Here is a 14,663-nt window from a genome sequence, read left to right on the forward strand (position 1 = left end):
GGGGGGAGGGGTTTGTGGGGTCTGGGGGGCCAGGGGTCTGGGGGGGGCAAGGGGGAGGGGTTTGGGGGGCAGGGGGCTGGGGGGCAGGGGGAGGGGTCTGGGGGGTTTGGGGGGCAGGGGGAGGCGGTGGGGAAGCGGTCTGACCCCCGTCGCAGACGGGCAGCGCTCACTTTCCTCACCAACATCTCGCTGGACGGGCGGCTGCCGCGGGGGGAAGCGACCAGCCCACACCCCCTGCCCCCCTCCACCCCCTCCCCAGCCCCAGCCCCAACCCCAGCCCCACATGGAGACGAAGCAGCCAACGTCGCCGCCCAGCGCTCACTGCATGGTGGCGCCACCAACACCGCGCCGAGCAGCGGAGGCAGGGCAAGGATCAACTCCTTCACTCCGGGAATGCTCCCCGCCACCTTCCTCAGGCAAGCGTCAGTCCCCAACTACAGCCTGGACCTGGGGCAGGCGGGCAACGCCATGGACTTGCAACGATCCAGGTGGGTGAACGACTAACTCCCCTTCCCTTTGCAAACTAGTCGTCGAATCAAACTAGAAAGCGAATGGTGTGTTGGCATTCGTAGCGAGGGGATTTGAGTATAGGAGCAGGGAGGTTCTGCTGCAGTTGTAAAGGGCATTGGTGAGACCACACCTGGAGTATTGCGTATGGTTTTGGCCTCCTAATCTGAGGAAAGACATTCTAGCCTTAGAGGGAGTACAGAGAAGGTTCACCAGATTGATTCCTGGGATGGCAGGACTTTGATATGAAGAAAGACTGGATAGACTCGGCTTGTACTCGCTGGAATTTAGAAGATTGAGGGGGGATCTTATAGAAACTTTCAAAATTCTTAAGGGGTTGGACAGGCTAGATGCGGGAAGATTGTTCCCGATGTTGGGGAAGTCCAGAACAAGGGGTCACAGTTTAAGGATAAGGGGGAAGTCTTTTAGGACCAGGATGAGAACGTTTTTTTTTCACACAGAGAGTGGTGAATCTGTGGAATTCTCTGCCACAGAAGGTAGTTGAGGCCAGTTCATTAGCTATATTTAAGAGGGAGTTAGATGTGGGCCTTGTGGCTAAAGGGATCAGGGGGTATGGAGAGAAGGCAGGTACGGGATACTGAGTTGGATGATCAGCCATGATCATATTGAATGGCGGTGCAGGCTCGAAGGGCCGAATGGCCTACTCCTGCACCTATTTTCTATGTTTCTATGTTTTTCTATGTTTCTATGAAAGTCACTTACCATCTGGGTCAGGCAGCATGTGTATGGAGAATATGGTACTGGAGTAACTCAGCAGGTCAGGCAGCATGTGTGTGGAGAACATGGTACTGGAGTAACTCAACACCTGGGTCAGGCAGCATCTCTGGAGAACATGGTACTGGAGTAACTCAGTGGGTCAGGCAGCATCTGTGGAGAACATGGATAGGTGACGTTTCACAGAGTGCTGGAGTAACTCAGCGGGTCAGGCAGCATCTCTGGGGAACATGGATAGGTGACGTTTCACAGCATGCTGGAGTAACTCAGCGGGACAGGCAGCATCTGTGGAGAGAAGGAATGGGTGACGTTTCAGGTCGAGACTTTGTTTATGTATATCTTTCATTGTTCTTCGTCTCTACATCACCGTCCATATCTCTCATTTTCATTTCCCCTAACTTGTTTGAAGACGGGTCTCGACCCGAAACGTCACCCATTCCTTCTCCCCAGAGATGCTGCCTGTCCCGCTGAGTTACTCCAGCTTTTTGTGTCTGTATCTTCGGTTTAAACCAGCATCTGCAGTTCCTTCTTACACATGACAATAGTAAAGTGTTTTTTGTTTTAAATTGAATTGAAACTGTTGTGAATGTAACTTTGTTAGCCTGCTGCTCTGATCATTATTACACGTGTGTTGGTCTTACTGTGTGTCTTTTTTTAATCCATTTGCAACCTAATGTAAGTTTTTATAAAGTTAAGATGTGGACATTTAAGGTCAGGTTATCCTTGGCACGTGTATTGAGGTACAGTGAAAAGCTTTGTCGTGTTATTCAGCCAGCGGAAAGACTATACATGATTACGGTCATACATGATCTGCTCGTTTACATATCTACGCTATGTACAGTGTAAGGGATCTGTCCCTTTCACACCTTACCCGGTTAGGGCGGCACGGTAGCGCAGCGGTAGAGTTGCTGCTTTACAGCGAATGCAGCGCCGGAGACTCAGGTTCGATCCTGACTACGGGTGCTGCACTGTAAGGAGTTTGTACGTTCTCCCCGTGACCTGCGTGGGTTTTCTCCGAGATCTTCGGTTTCCTCCCACACTCCAAAGACGTACAGGTATGTAGGTTAATTGGCTGGGTAAAGGTAAAAATTGTCCCTAGTGGGTGTAGGATAGTGTTAATGTACGGGGATCGCTGGGCGGCACGGACTTGGTGGGCCGAAAAGGCCTGTTTCCGGCTGTATATATATGATATGATATGATATGATATGATACCCTTTCAGTACATGTTTTTAAGGCAGAGATAGATAGCTTCTTGATTAGTACGGGTGTCAGGGGTTATGTGGAGAAAGCAGGAGAACGGGGTTAGGAGGGAGAGATAGATCAGCCGCGATTGAATGGCAGAGTAGACTTGATGGGCCGAATGGCCTAATTCTGCTCCCATCACTGTGTCTCCCTCTCCCCTGACTCTCAGTCTGAGGAAGGGTCTCGGCCCGAGACACATCATCTATTCCTTGTCTCCAGAGATGCTGCCTGTCCTGCTGAGTTACTCCAGCATTTTGTGTCTATTCACAGTGTACAGATACAGGCTAAAGAGAATAACGTTCAATGCAAGGTAAAGTCCGGTTAAAGATAATCCGAGGGTCTCCAATGAGGTAGATGCAAGATCAGGACCGCTCTCTAGTTGGTGAGAGGATGGTTCAGGAGCCTGATAACAAAATGATAACGAAACTTTACACCTCACGCTGCCTCGGCAAGGCCAGCAGCATCATCAAGGACCAGTCTCACCTCGGTCACTCCCTCTTCTCCCCTCTCCCATCAGGCAAGAGGTACAGAAGTGTGAAAACGCACACCTCCAGATTCAGGGACAGTTTCTTCCCAGCTGTTATCAGGAAACTGAACCATCCCACCACAACCAGAGTGCAGTGCTGAACTACTATCCACCTCATTGGTGACCCTCGGACTATCCTTGATCGGATTCTGCTGGCTTTACCTTGCACTAAACGTTATTCCCTTATCATGTATCTGTACACTGTGAGTGGCCTGATTGTAATCGTGTCTTGTCTTTCCGCTGACTGGTTAGCACGCAACAAAAGTTCTTCACTGTACCTCGGTACACGTGACAGTAAACTAAACTAATAACATTTTTACCTTTTTTAAAGAAACTTGAATTCTTAATTCAGTCTTTCCTTTATCATTATCTGTATTTGAATGGCCACTGAATTATCTCCTGTAAATCTGCTCTTCCTTCACACTCCTTGTGTTTTGCAATCCATCTAACTGTAAAGGAGATGCACTTGGTTGGACTGCTGGTGTAGGAAGAAACTACAGGTACTGCGATCTTACACCGAAGATAGACACAGTCTCGATCCGAAACGTCCCCCATCCTTTCTCTCTGGAGATGCTGCCTGTCCCGTTGAGTTACTCCGGCATTTTGTGTCTACTTTTGGTTGCCCCACTCATTCACTGAAGTCCCAGATATCCACTGAAAAGCATAAAGCAGAAAAAAACCTTATCATGTATCTGTACACTAGGGTTGCCAACTGTCCCGTATTAGCCGGGACATCCTGTATTTTGGGCTAAATTGGTTTGTCCCGTATTAGGCCCGCGGACTGCTGTAGGCCCGGTGGCAGCTGTAGGCCGGGACAGTGTAGGTTAACGGAGTGTGTTCGGGGAGCAGGGCCGAGTGTGTTTGCCTAACGGAGGTTGCCTAGCAACCCGCCTCCAGGCCTGGGCGGCCGCCATTGGTGGAGCAAGAGCACGTGGCCGCTGGCTGGGTGAGGTCACGTGGGGCGCGGGGCGGTGACGTCACCTTGTCCCAAATTTGGGAGTGAGGTAGCTGGCACCCCTACTGTACACTGTGAACGGCTCGATTGTAATTCTCTGCCTCAGAAGGCAGTGGAGGCCAATTCTCTGAATGCATTCAAGAGAGAGCTAGATAGAGCTCTTAAGGATAGCGGAGTCAGGGGGTATGGGGAGAAGGCAGGAACGGGGTACTGATTGAGAATGATCAGCCATGATCACATTGAATGGCGGTGCTGGCTCGAAGGGCCGAATGGCCTCCTCCTGCACCTATTGTCTATTGTCTGTTGTCTATCATGGTTGATAAGCAACAAAAACTGTTCACTGTACCTCGGTACACGTGACCATAAACTAAACTGAACTATTACAACGGTCCTGACCCGGAACGTCACCTATCTGTTCTCTGTGGAGATGCTGCCCGTCCCGCTGAGTTACTCCAGCTTTTTGTGTCTGCTATTACACCAGACGTGCTGCCATAAGCCTTGCGTCATCAACCTCTTGCTTCACACGGAAAAAAATGACAGGCAAGGACACGTTTGAACAAGTGCAGCTTACATTTGACGCTACGTACCAATCTGATTGTGTAAGAAAAAAACTGCAGATGCTGGTTTAGATCAAGGTAGACACAAAATGCTGGAGTAACTCAGCGGGTCAGTCAGCATCTCGAGGGAGAGAAGGAATGGGTGACAACAGACAATAGGTGCAAGAGGAGGCCATTCAGCCCTTTGAGCCAGCACCGCCATTCAATGTGATCATGGCTGATCATTCTCAATCAGTACCCCGTTCCTGCCTTCTCCCCATACCCCCCTGACTCCACTATCCTTAAGAGCTCTATCTAGCTCTCTCTTGAATGCATTCAGAGAATTGGCCTCCACTGCCTTCTGAGGCAGAGAATTCCACAGATTCACAACTCTCTGACTGAAAAAGTTTTTCCTCATCTCAGTTCTAAATGGCCTACCCCTTATACTTAAACTGTGGCCCCTGGTTCTGGACTCCCCCAACATTGGGAACATGTTTCCTGCCTTTAACGTGTCCAACCCCTTAATAATCATATACGTTTCGATAAGATCTCCTCTCATCCTTCTAAATTCCAGTGTATACAAGCCCAGTCGCTCCAGTCATTCAACATATGACAGTCCCACCATTCCGGGAATTAACCTAGTAAACCTACGCTGCACGCCCTCAATAGCAAGACCCTTGCTATCCTCGAGACCCTTCTTCAGACTGATGGAGGGCGTCGACCTGAAACGTCACCCATTCCGTCTCTCACGAGATGATGCCTGACCCGCTGAGTTACTCCAGCATTTTGTGTGTACCAATCTGATTGATTGTTTTGAATGATTTTTTTTAAGTCAAAAGGTTTCAGTTTTGAAGACTAACCTGGGGGTTAATTATTGTTATTTCTATATTTTATTTCAAACCATGATCCCAGGAATGAGTGGGTTAACGTACGATAAGCATTTGTGGGCACTGGGCCTGTACGCGCTGGAGTTTAGAAGGATGGGGGGGGACCTCATTGAAACGTACAGAATAGTGAAAGGCCTGGATAGAGTGGATGTGGAGAGGATGTTTCCACTAGTGGGAGAGTCGAGGACCAGAGGGCACAGCCTCAGAGTTAAAGGACGTTCCTTGAGGAAGATGCGGAGGAATTTATTTAGTCTGAGGGTGGTGAATCTGTGGAATTCTTTGCCACAGAAGGCTGTGGAGGACAAGTCAATGGTTTTTTTTAAGGCAGAGATAGATTCTTTGAGATGGAGCTTAGCGATACAGTGCGGAAACTGGCCCTGTTGCCCACTGAATCCGTGCCGACCAGCGATCCTCGTACACTAACACTATCCTACACACACCAGGGACAATTTATATATATTTTTTTACTGAAGCCAATTAGCTAACTAGCCTGTACATCTTAGGAGTGTGGGAGGAAACCAGAGCACCCAGAGAAAACCCACGCAGGTACAAACTCCGTACAGACAGCACCTGTGGTCAGGATGGTTTGTGTTACGTGTTACTAACTGCTGTTCCGTGGAGATTGCAGTCTAGCTTGCCGCTGCTGTTACTGAGTTGTTGCAGATGGTCTATGAAATGTTTAATCTTGGTGAATAAGGTCAAAGTCAAATGAATGTTTCGGTGAAGTTCCTGGGAGAGACCTATGATCCCTGCAGTTCACTATTTACTTTTAGTTGAAAACAATCCAAATGGCATCTGCTGATGCAGATAACTTGTGACTGGATCATTAAAAGGAAATGTAACCCAGCCGGGCTTTTATGTTTCCATGTGTCTGCTGATATGTAAAACCAACAAATATGCAGGTTTCTGTTTAACACTTTGGCCCAGACTCGGTGTATCAACTTTCTAACATCAATCTGTATTTGGTGAATGTTCGATCGACTGCCAAATATTTTAATGTCCAGTTATGGACACTGGATTGTAAAATAGAGCACTGGATTGTAAAATAATAATAATAATAATAATACATTTTATTTATATAGCGCTTTTCATATACTCAAAGACGCTTTACAGAGATTTTGAGAACATAGGGAAATTAATAAATAGATAAATAAGTAAATAAATAAATGAACAGAGAAAGGAGACAGTAGGTGAGGTGACCTTCAGTGGTTGAAGGCAGTACTGAACAGGTGAGACTTCAGCGATGTTTTGAATGTGGTGAGTGTGGGGGAGTCTCTAACGGTTTGGGGTAGTGAGTTCCATAGGGTGGGAGCAGCGATGGAGAAAATAGACTGAACACCTCTGTTCAGTCCGCCTAAACCTACCTGATCTCCCGGTTGCTAAACACGTTAACTCCCCCTCCCATTCCCACACTGACCTTTCTGTCCTGGGCCTCCTCCACTGACAGAGTGAGGCCCAGCGCAAATTGGAGGAACGGCACCTCATATTTCACGGGCAGTTTACACCCCAGTGGATTACATCCCCTTTGATGTCTCGTTCTCACACCTTACACTTCCTTATCTCTGCGTATCCCACTCCCCTGACTTTCAGTCTGAAGAAGGGTCTCAGCCCGAAACGTCACCCATTCCTTCTACCCAGAGATTTTGTCTCTATCTTCGGTGTAAACCAGCATCTGCAGTTCCTTCCTGCAGAGAACAGCACAGCACAGGAACAGGCCCTTCGGCCCGCAATGTCCATGCTGAACATGATGCCATGATAAACAGATCTCTGACTGCACGTGACCGGGAATGCTACCGGGATTAGGGGGTTTCAGATACAGGGAGAGGTTGGACAGACGTGGATTGTTCTCTCCGGAATGTCGGAGATTGAGGTGAGAGTTGCCGCCTTACAGCGAATGCAGCGCCGGAGACCCGGGTTCCATCCCGACCTCGGGCGCCGTCTGTACGGAGTTTGCACGTTCTCCCCGTGACCCGCGTGGGTTTTCACCGAGATCTTCGGTTTCCTCCCACACTCCAAAGACGGGCAGGTTTGTAGGTTAATTGGCTTGGTGTAAATGTAAAAATTGTCCCTAGTGGGTGTAGGATAGTGTTAGTGTGCGGGGATCGCTGGGCGGCGCGGAGAGCCTGTTTCCGCGTTGTATCTCTAAACTAAACTAAAAAAAGGTTTTTCGATAGGCACATGGATGTGTGCAGGGAATAAAGAGATATTTTTTTAGATTTTTTTTAGATTTAGAGATACAGCGCGGAAACAGGCCCTTCGGCCCACCAGGTCCGCGTCGCCCAGCGATCCCCGAACACTAACACTATCCTACACACACTGGGGACAATTTTTACATTTACCCAGTCAATTAACCTACGGACCTGCACGTCTTTGGAGTGTGGGAGGAAACCGAAGATCTCAGAGAAACCCCACGCAGGTCACGGGGAGAACGTACAAACTCCGTACAGACGACGCCCGTAGTCAGGATCGAACCTGAGTCTCCGGCGCTGCGTTCGCAGTAAGGCGGCAACTCAACCGCTGCGCCACCGTGCTGCCCATGGGTCATGTACGGGCAGAGGAGAGTTTAGTTTAACAACCAGAGAGCAGTGCTGAACTACTATCTACCCCTTTGGAGACCCTCGGACTGCCTTTGGTCGGACTTTGCTGGCTTTACCTTGCACTAAACGCCATTCGATTATCATGTATCTGTGCACTGTAAACGGCTCGATTGTAACCATGTGTTGTCTTTCTGCTGACTGCATGGTCAGCTTTTCACAGCACCTCGGTACACGTGACAATAAACTAATCAATCACAATCACAATAAAACTTTATTAGCCAAGTATGTTTTGCAACATACGAGGAACTTTCATTTGCCGTACAGTCATAACAATGAAAAGCAACAGGACACACAAAATACATTTTAACATGAACATCCCCCACAGTGACTCCTTCACATTCCTCACTGTGATGGAAGGTGGAAAAAAGCTCAATCTCTTCCCTTCTTTGTCCTCCAGCGGTCGGGGGCCTCGAACCTTCCGTTGTCGGGATGATCTTGTCTCCCGTAGCCGGCGGCGAGCCTTGCTCGTCGGGGCGATCAAGCTCCTTCATCGGGGGGGGGGGGGGTGGGGGGGTTGGTGGAGATCTCAGCTGTAAGTGTAACTTAGCGGCATCATGTTTGTCACGAACATTGTGGGCCGAAGGGCCTGCTCGTGTGCTGCACTATTTTAAAAATGCCTTCACTTGTGTTCTGTGGCTAATGGAGCCTGGGCAATGTGGAAAAAATGAGTTAATTCTTAACTCTATCAATGAATGGTGGTGTTTACAAATGATCGGAGTTATAGCGAGTGTAGCCGTGGAAGATGGGATCAATGTTAAACGTATCCATTAACCCCTTGCCACATTGATCTGACCAGAAACATAGAAAACAGGTGCTGGAGGAGGTCATTCGGCCCTTCGAGCCAGCACCGCCATTCATTGTGATCATGGCTGATCGTCCACAATCAGTAACCCGTGCCTGCCTTCTCCCCATATCCCTTGATTCCACTAGCCCCTAGAGCTCCATCTAACTCTCTTTTAAATTCATCCAGTGAATTGGCCTCCACTGCCCTCTGTGGCAGAGAATTCCCGAAATGGTACAACGAATGCAGTGAAGATGTTTGTAACAAATTTCCCAGTTTCCCCACGGGATGTATCTTGGACTGCAGCCTGCCGTGTTGTCACACTTAGAGATGCTCATTAATATCTTACTATCACGTACAACAGCTCAGTTCTGTTGTTCTACAAGCAGGAGGGGGAGGGGTTGGGGGGGGGAGGGGAGGGGAGGGTGATGGGGGTGAGACAGTGGTGGGGGTGGAGTGGGTGGGGCAATGGGGGAGGAGGGACGTGGGAGAGGATGAATGTGGGGGAGGGGGCGTTTTGGGGGAGGGGGTGTTGGGGAGAGATGGGATGATGGGGATTGGGTGATGGTTCATGCTCATAAGTGATAGGAGTGGAATTAGGCCATTCTGCCCATCAAGTCTACTCCGCCATTCAATCATGGCTGATCTATCTCTCCCTCCTAACCCCATTCACCTGCCTTCTCCCCGTAACCCCTGACACCCGCACTAATCAGGAATCTATCTCTGCCTTAAAAATACCCACTGACTTGGCCTCCACAGCCGTCTGTGGCAAACAAAATCCACAGATTCACCACCCTCTGTCGAAATAAGTTCCTCCTCATCTCCTTCCTAAAGGAACGTCCTTTAATTCTGAGGCTGTGGCCTCTGGTCCTAATTCTACTCCTATCACTTATGACCTCCAGCACTCTGTGTCCTTAATTTGTAAAGCAGCATCTGCAGTTCCTTGTTTCTCCATTTAGCACAATTGTTATTGGTCTCGGCGTTGTCTTCATCATTTGTAAAGCCCTGGATTTAGTTTAATTTAGAGATACAGTGCGGAAACAGGCCCTTCAGCCCACCGGGCCCGCGCCGACCAGCGATCCCCGCACACTAACACCATCCTACACCCACTAGGGACAATGTTTTTACATTTACCAAATGGAGTGTGGGAAGAAACCGAAGATCTCGGAGAAAGCCCACGCAGGTCAAGGGGGGAACGTACGTACTCCGTACAGGCAGCGCCCGTGGTCGGGATGGAACCCGGGTCTCCGGCGCTGCGTTCGCTGTGAGGCAGCAACTCTACCGCTGCGCCACCGTGCCGCCCTTGGACTGATGGACTGTATTTGTTGTGCAGTGGCCGTTGGTGGAAGTGCTGAGTGTTCTCCTGGAGCTGATCGATGTTCTGTGAGCTGCCTCTCCATTCACCGCGGGTATCTGCCTCCATGGGAACGGCTCGTTTCGAGTTCTGCTCCTTCTCCCCGCTGATTATTTCCTGTTGACAGTTTTGCAGAATCTTTCTCTGCACATTCTAAACGCGGGGGTGCTTTTGTGTTGGAAGGAACTTCAACCGAAGATAGACACAAAATGCTGGAGTAACTCAGCGGGTCAGGCAGCATCTCTGGAGAGAAGGAATGGGTGACGTTTCGGGTCGAGAAATTTCTGCAGAGAAATTTAGAAAAATCAATATTCATACCGCTGGGCTGCAAGCTGCCCAGGTGAAATATGAGGTGCTGTTCCTCCAATTTGCGCTGGGCCTCACTCTGACAACGGAGGAGGCCCAGGACAGAAAGGTGAGTGTGGGAATGGGAGGGGGAGTTAAAGTGTTTGGCAGCCGGGAGATCAGGAAGGTCGAGGCGGACTGAGCGGAGGTATTCAGGGAAGGAGTGCTTTCTCCTCTTTCTATGTCGAGTGCTGTATTTGTTCGAAAATGGCATGGTGTAGGAATGAAATACAGAGGGCAGCTCAGTGGCACAGCGGTAGAATTGCTGGCCGACAGCTCCAGAGGACAGAACGGCCTGATTCTGCTCCTCTGTGTTTAGTTTAGTTTCGAGGTACAGCGCAGAAACAGGCCCCTTCGGCCCACCGTGTCCGCGCCGACCAGCGATCCCCGCACACTAACACTATCCTACACCCACTAGGGACAATTTTTACATTTACCAAGCCAATTAACCTATAAACCTGTATGTCTTTGGAGTGTGGGAGGAAACCGAAGATCTCGGAGAAAACCCACGCAGGTCACGGGGAGAACGTACAAACTCCGTACAGACAGCACCCGTAGTCGGGATGGAACCCGGGTCTCCGGCGCTGCATTCGCTGTAAGGCAGCAACTCTACTGCTGCGCCACCGTGTGAGACAATAATAGACAAGACAATAGGTGCAGGAGGCCATTCGGCCCTTCGAGCCAGCACCGCCATTCAATGTGATCATGGCTGATCATTCTCAATCAGTACCCCGTTCCTACCTTCTCCCCATACCCCCTGACTCCGCTATCCTTCAGAGCTCTAGCTAGCTCTCTCTTGAATGTATTCAGAGAATTGGCCTCCACTGCCTTCTGAGGCAGAAAATTCCACAGATTCACAACTCTCTGACTGAAAAAGTTTTTCCTCATCTCAGTTCTAAATGGCCGACCCCTTATTCTTAAACTGTGGCCCCTGGTTCTGGACTTCCCCAACATTGGGAACATGTTTCCTGCCTCTAACGTGTCCAACCCCTTAATAATCTTATACGTTTCGATAAGATCCCCTCTCATCCTTCTAAATTCCAGTGTATACAAGCCTAGTCGCTCCAGTCTTTCAACATATGACAGTCCCGCCATTCCGGGAATTAACCTAGTAAACCTACGCTGCACGCCCTCAATAGCAAGAATATCCTTCCTCCAATCTGGAGACCAAAACTGCACACAGTACTCCAGGTGCGGTCTCACTAGGGCCCTGTACAACTGCAGAAGGACCTCCTTGCTCCTATACTGAACTGCTGGTTGTATCTTTTTGAACAAGGTCATAATATTTACACGAAATGCTGCCGTAACTCAGTGGGACGGGCTGCATCTCCGGAGAAAAGGAATAGGTGACATTTCGGGTCGCGAGCCTTCAGTTTGAGAGTCAGGGGAGAGGAAAACGAGAGATGTGAAGGTACATAGAACAGATGAATGAAAGATATGCGAAATAACAATGACGATCAAGAAAAGGTGGCGTCAATCCCTTAGAACATTCTCTAGTAAGTTTCCAACCGCAAATTGTCAAGAAAACTCTGTAGTAACAAGACCCAGTGACACATCCTTTATTATTGTTGAACTTTGAAAATGCCCTCTTTTGCAAGTCTGAAAATCTATCAGAAAATAGACAACAGGTGCAGGAGTAGGCCATTCGGCCCTTCGAGCCAGCACTGCGCATTCAATGTGATCATGGCTGATCATTCTCAATCAGTGCCCCGTTCCTGCCTTCTCCCCATACCTCCTGACTCCGCTATCCTTAAGAGCTCTATCTAGCTCTCTCTTGAATGCATCCAGCGAATTGGCCTCCACTGCCTTCTGAGGCAGTGAATTCCACAGATTCACAACTCTCTGACTGAAAAAGCTTTTCCTCATCTCCGTTCTAAGTGGCCTATCCCTTATTCTTAAACTGTGGCCCCTGGTTCTGGACTCCCCCAACATTGGGAACATGTTTCCTGCCTCTAACGTGTCCAACCCCTTAATAATCTTATACGTATCGGGCGACGCGGTCCTGCCCACTGACGTGCTGCGGGCAGTGTGACTTTATGTATTGTCCTTGTGTCTGTAAACTAGGCCGACTCCATCTGCCTCACCCGACCCCATCTGCCTCACCCGACCTGCACGCCAAAGCCCAGAGCCACAGTACAACTAACACCGTTCACAGAGCAGATCCCCACGTGGCCAGCTGGGCGGCTGAATTATGAGCTTACAACTGCAGGAAGTGCTTGCTGGCTCAGGAGGGGAGTTTGCAAAGGGAGCAGTGCAGGAATGTACAAACACACACACACACACACAGTCCAGGAACAACTACTCCGTATAAGCTTCTCGCCACGTTCAGTCCACACCTTTCTATCCGGTTGTAAACGAGCAGAATTTATTTGTGTTCACCCAGCTGTGCTGCTGGAAAGAATGCCTTTGAGCGGCGACCAAAACAAGTCATCCTGAATAGCAGCTTTGTTTTCTTTGAGCAGAATGTCAAGTCATGTGTTAGGATTGGATTACTGGCCCTGCATGGAACTGGCAAGCAAGAGGGCAGCGTTACTGGTAACAGCTGAGGTAGAAAGTCACTCATAGACAGCAAATGCTGGAGTAACTCAGCGGGTCAGGCAGCGTCTGTAACTGATCTCATCGAAACGTATAAGATTATTAAGGGGTTGGACGCGTTAGAGGCAGGAAACATGTTCCCAATGTTGGGGGAGTCCAGAACCAGGGGCCACAGTTTAAGAATAAGGGGTAGGCCATTTAGAACTGAGATGAGGAAAAACGTTTTCAGTCAGAGAGTTGTGAATCTGTGGAATTCTCTGCCTCAGAAGGCAGTGGAGGCCAATTCTCTGAATGCATTCAAGAGAGAGCTAGATAGAGGAACGGAGAGAAGGAACGGGTCGAGGACCCGAAACGGCACCCATTCCTTCTCTCCAGAGATGCTGCCTGACCCGCTGAGTTACTCCAGCATTTTGTATCCACCTTCAATTTAATCAGCATCTGCAGTTTTTTTTTCCTGGACTTTAGAAAAGACGTCTAAAGCTGATGATATAAGAAAATAACTGCAGATGCTGGTACAAATCGATTTATTCACAAAATGCTGGAGTAACTCAGCAGGTCAGGCAGCATCTCGGGAGAGAAGGAATGGGTGACGTTTCGGGTCGAGACCCTTCTTCAGACTCTTGCACGCGGTCTCAGTGGACTATTTCTATGCTCCTTGTACTAAGCGTGGATGGTGCTTGGGTATGGTAATACATTACTAAACTATAGACAAAAAAAGAATTTCACTGTACATCCATCCGTACACGTGATAATATTTAACCATGACTTGGCCATCCATGAAGCAACCTGATTAACCACTTGGGTTGCCAACTGTCCCGTATTAGCCGGGACATTCCGTATTTTGGGCTAAACTGGTTTGTCCTGTACGGGACCGCCCTTGTCCCATATTAGGCCCGGGGGCGCACTGTAGGCCCGGACGCTATAGGCCCCGATAGTGTAGGCCCCGACAGTGTAGGCCCGGACACTGTAGGACCGGTGACCCGGGCGCCGCCTAACGGAGGTTGCTTAGCAACCCGCCTCCCGGCCCGGGCGGTTGCCATTGGTGGAGCGGGAGCACGTGGCCGCTGGCTGGGTGAGGTCACGTGGGGCGTGGGGCGGTGACATCACCTTGTCCCTTATTTGGGAGTGAGATAGTTGGCAACCCTATTAACCACACACATTGGATCGTGGCCAATTAACTGCCCATACCTGAGCAGTGATGGCCTCATTGTTATATTTAATTCATTATCCAGGTCATTGTTTCTTTCTCCCAAATTCAGTTTAGTTTATGTAGGAAAGAACTGCAGATGCTGGTTTGCATCAAAGATAGACACGAAATGCTGGAGTAACTCAACGGGACAGGCAGCATCTCTGGAGAGAAGGAATGAATGAATATAACTTTTATTGTCATTCGAAATTATACGGACGAGTGCATATTTGAACGAAATTCCATTGCCGCTGGCTCACAATGTAACACCAAATAATAAAAAATGATTAAAGAAAAATAAATAAGTGACTCGCACGTAAAATAATTCCAAATTAAACAGAGGGTATGGACTTGCCTGCGATTCATCTGAATGTGAAAAAAAAGAAAAAATTTGTCCCTAGTGGGCGTAGGATAGTGTTAGTGTGCGGGGATCGCTGGTCGGCGCGGACCCGGTGGGCCGAAAGGGCCTGTTTCCGC

At 49.2% G+C, this 14,663-nt stretch overlaps 1 protein-coding gene across 2 annotated transcripts in view; it reads left to right on the plus strand.

The window, feature by feature from the left end:
- Window positions 1-257: 257 nt before the first annotated feature.
- Window positions 258-14,663, plus strand: part of cables1 (Cdk5 and Abl enzyme substrate 1) — a 107,540-nt gene continuing 93,134 nt past the window's right edge. For both annotated transcript variants that reach the window (XM_078398379.1, XM_078398380.1), the window contains exon 1: window positions 258-488. In XM_078398379.1, the coding sequence (XP_078254505.1) occupies window positions 394-488 (95 nt within the window). In that variant the 5' untranslated portion in view covers window positions 258-393. The remainder of the gene's footprint in view (window positions 489-14,663) is intronic.

Source organism: Rhinoraja longicauda, chromosome 4 (assembly GCF_053455715.1).
Source record: "Rhinoraja longicauda isolate Sanriku21f chromosome 4, sRhiLon1.1, whole genome shotgun sequence".
NCBI lineage: Eukaryota > Metazoa > Chordata > Chondrichthyes > Rajiformes > Arhynchobatidae > Rhinoraja > Rhinoraja longicauda.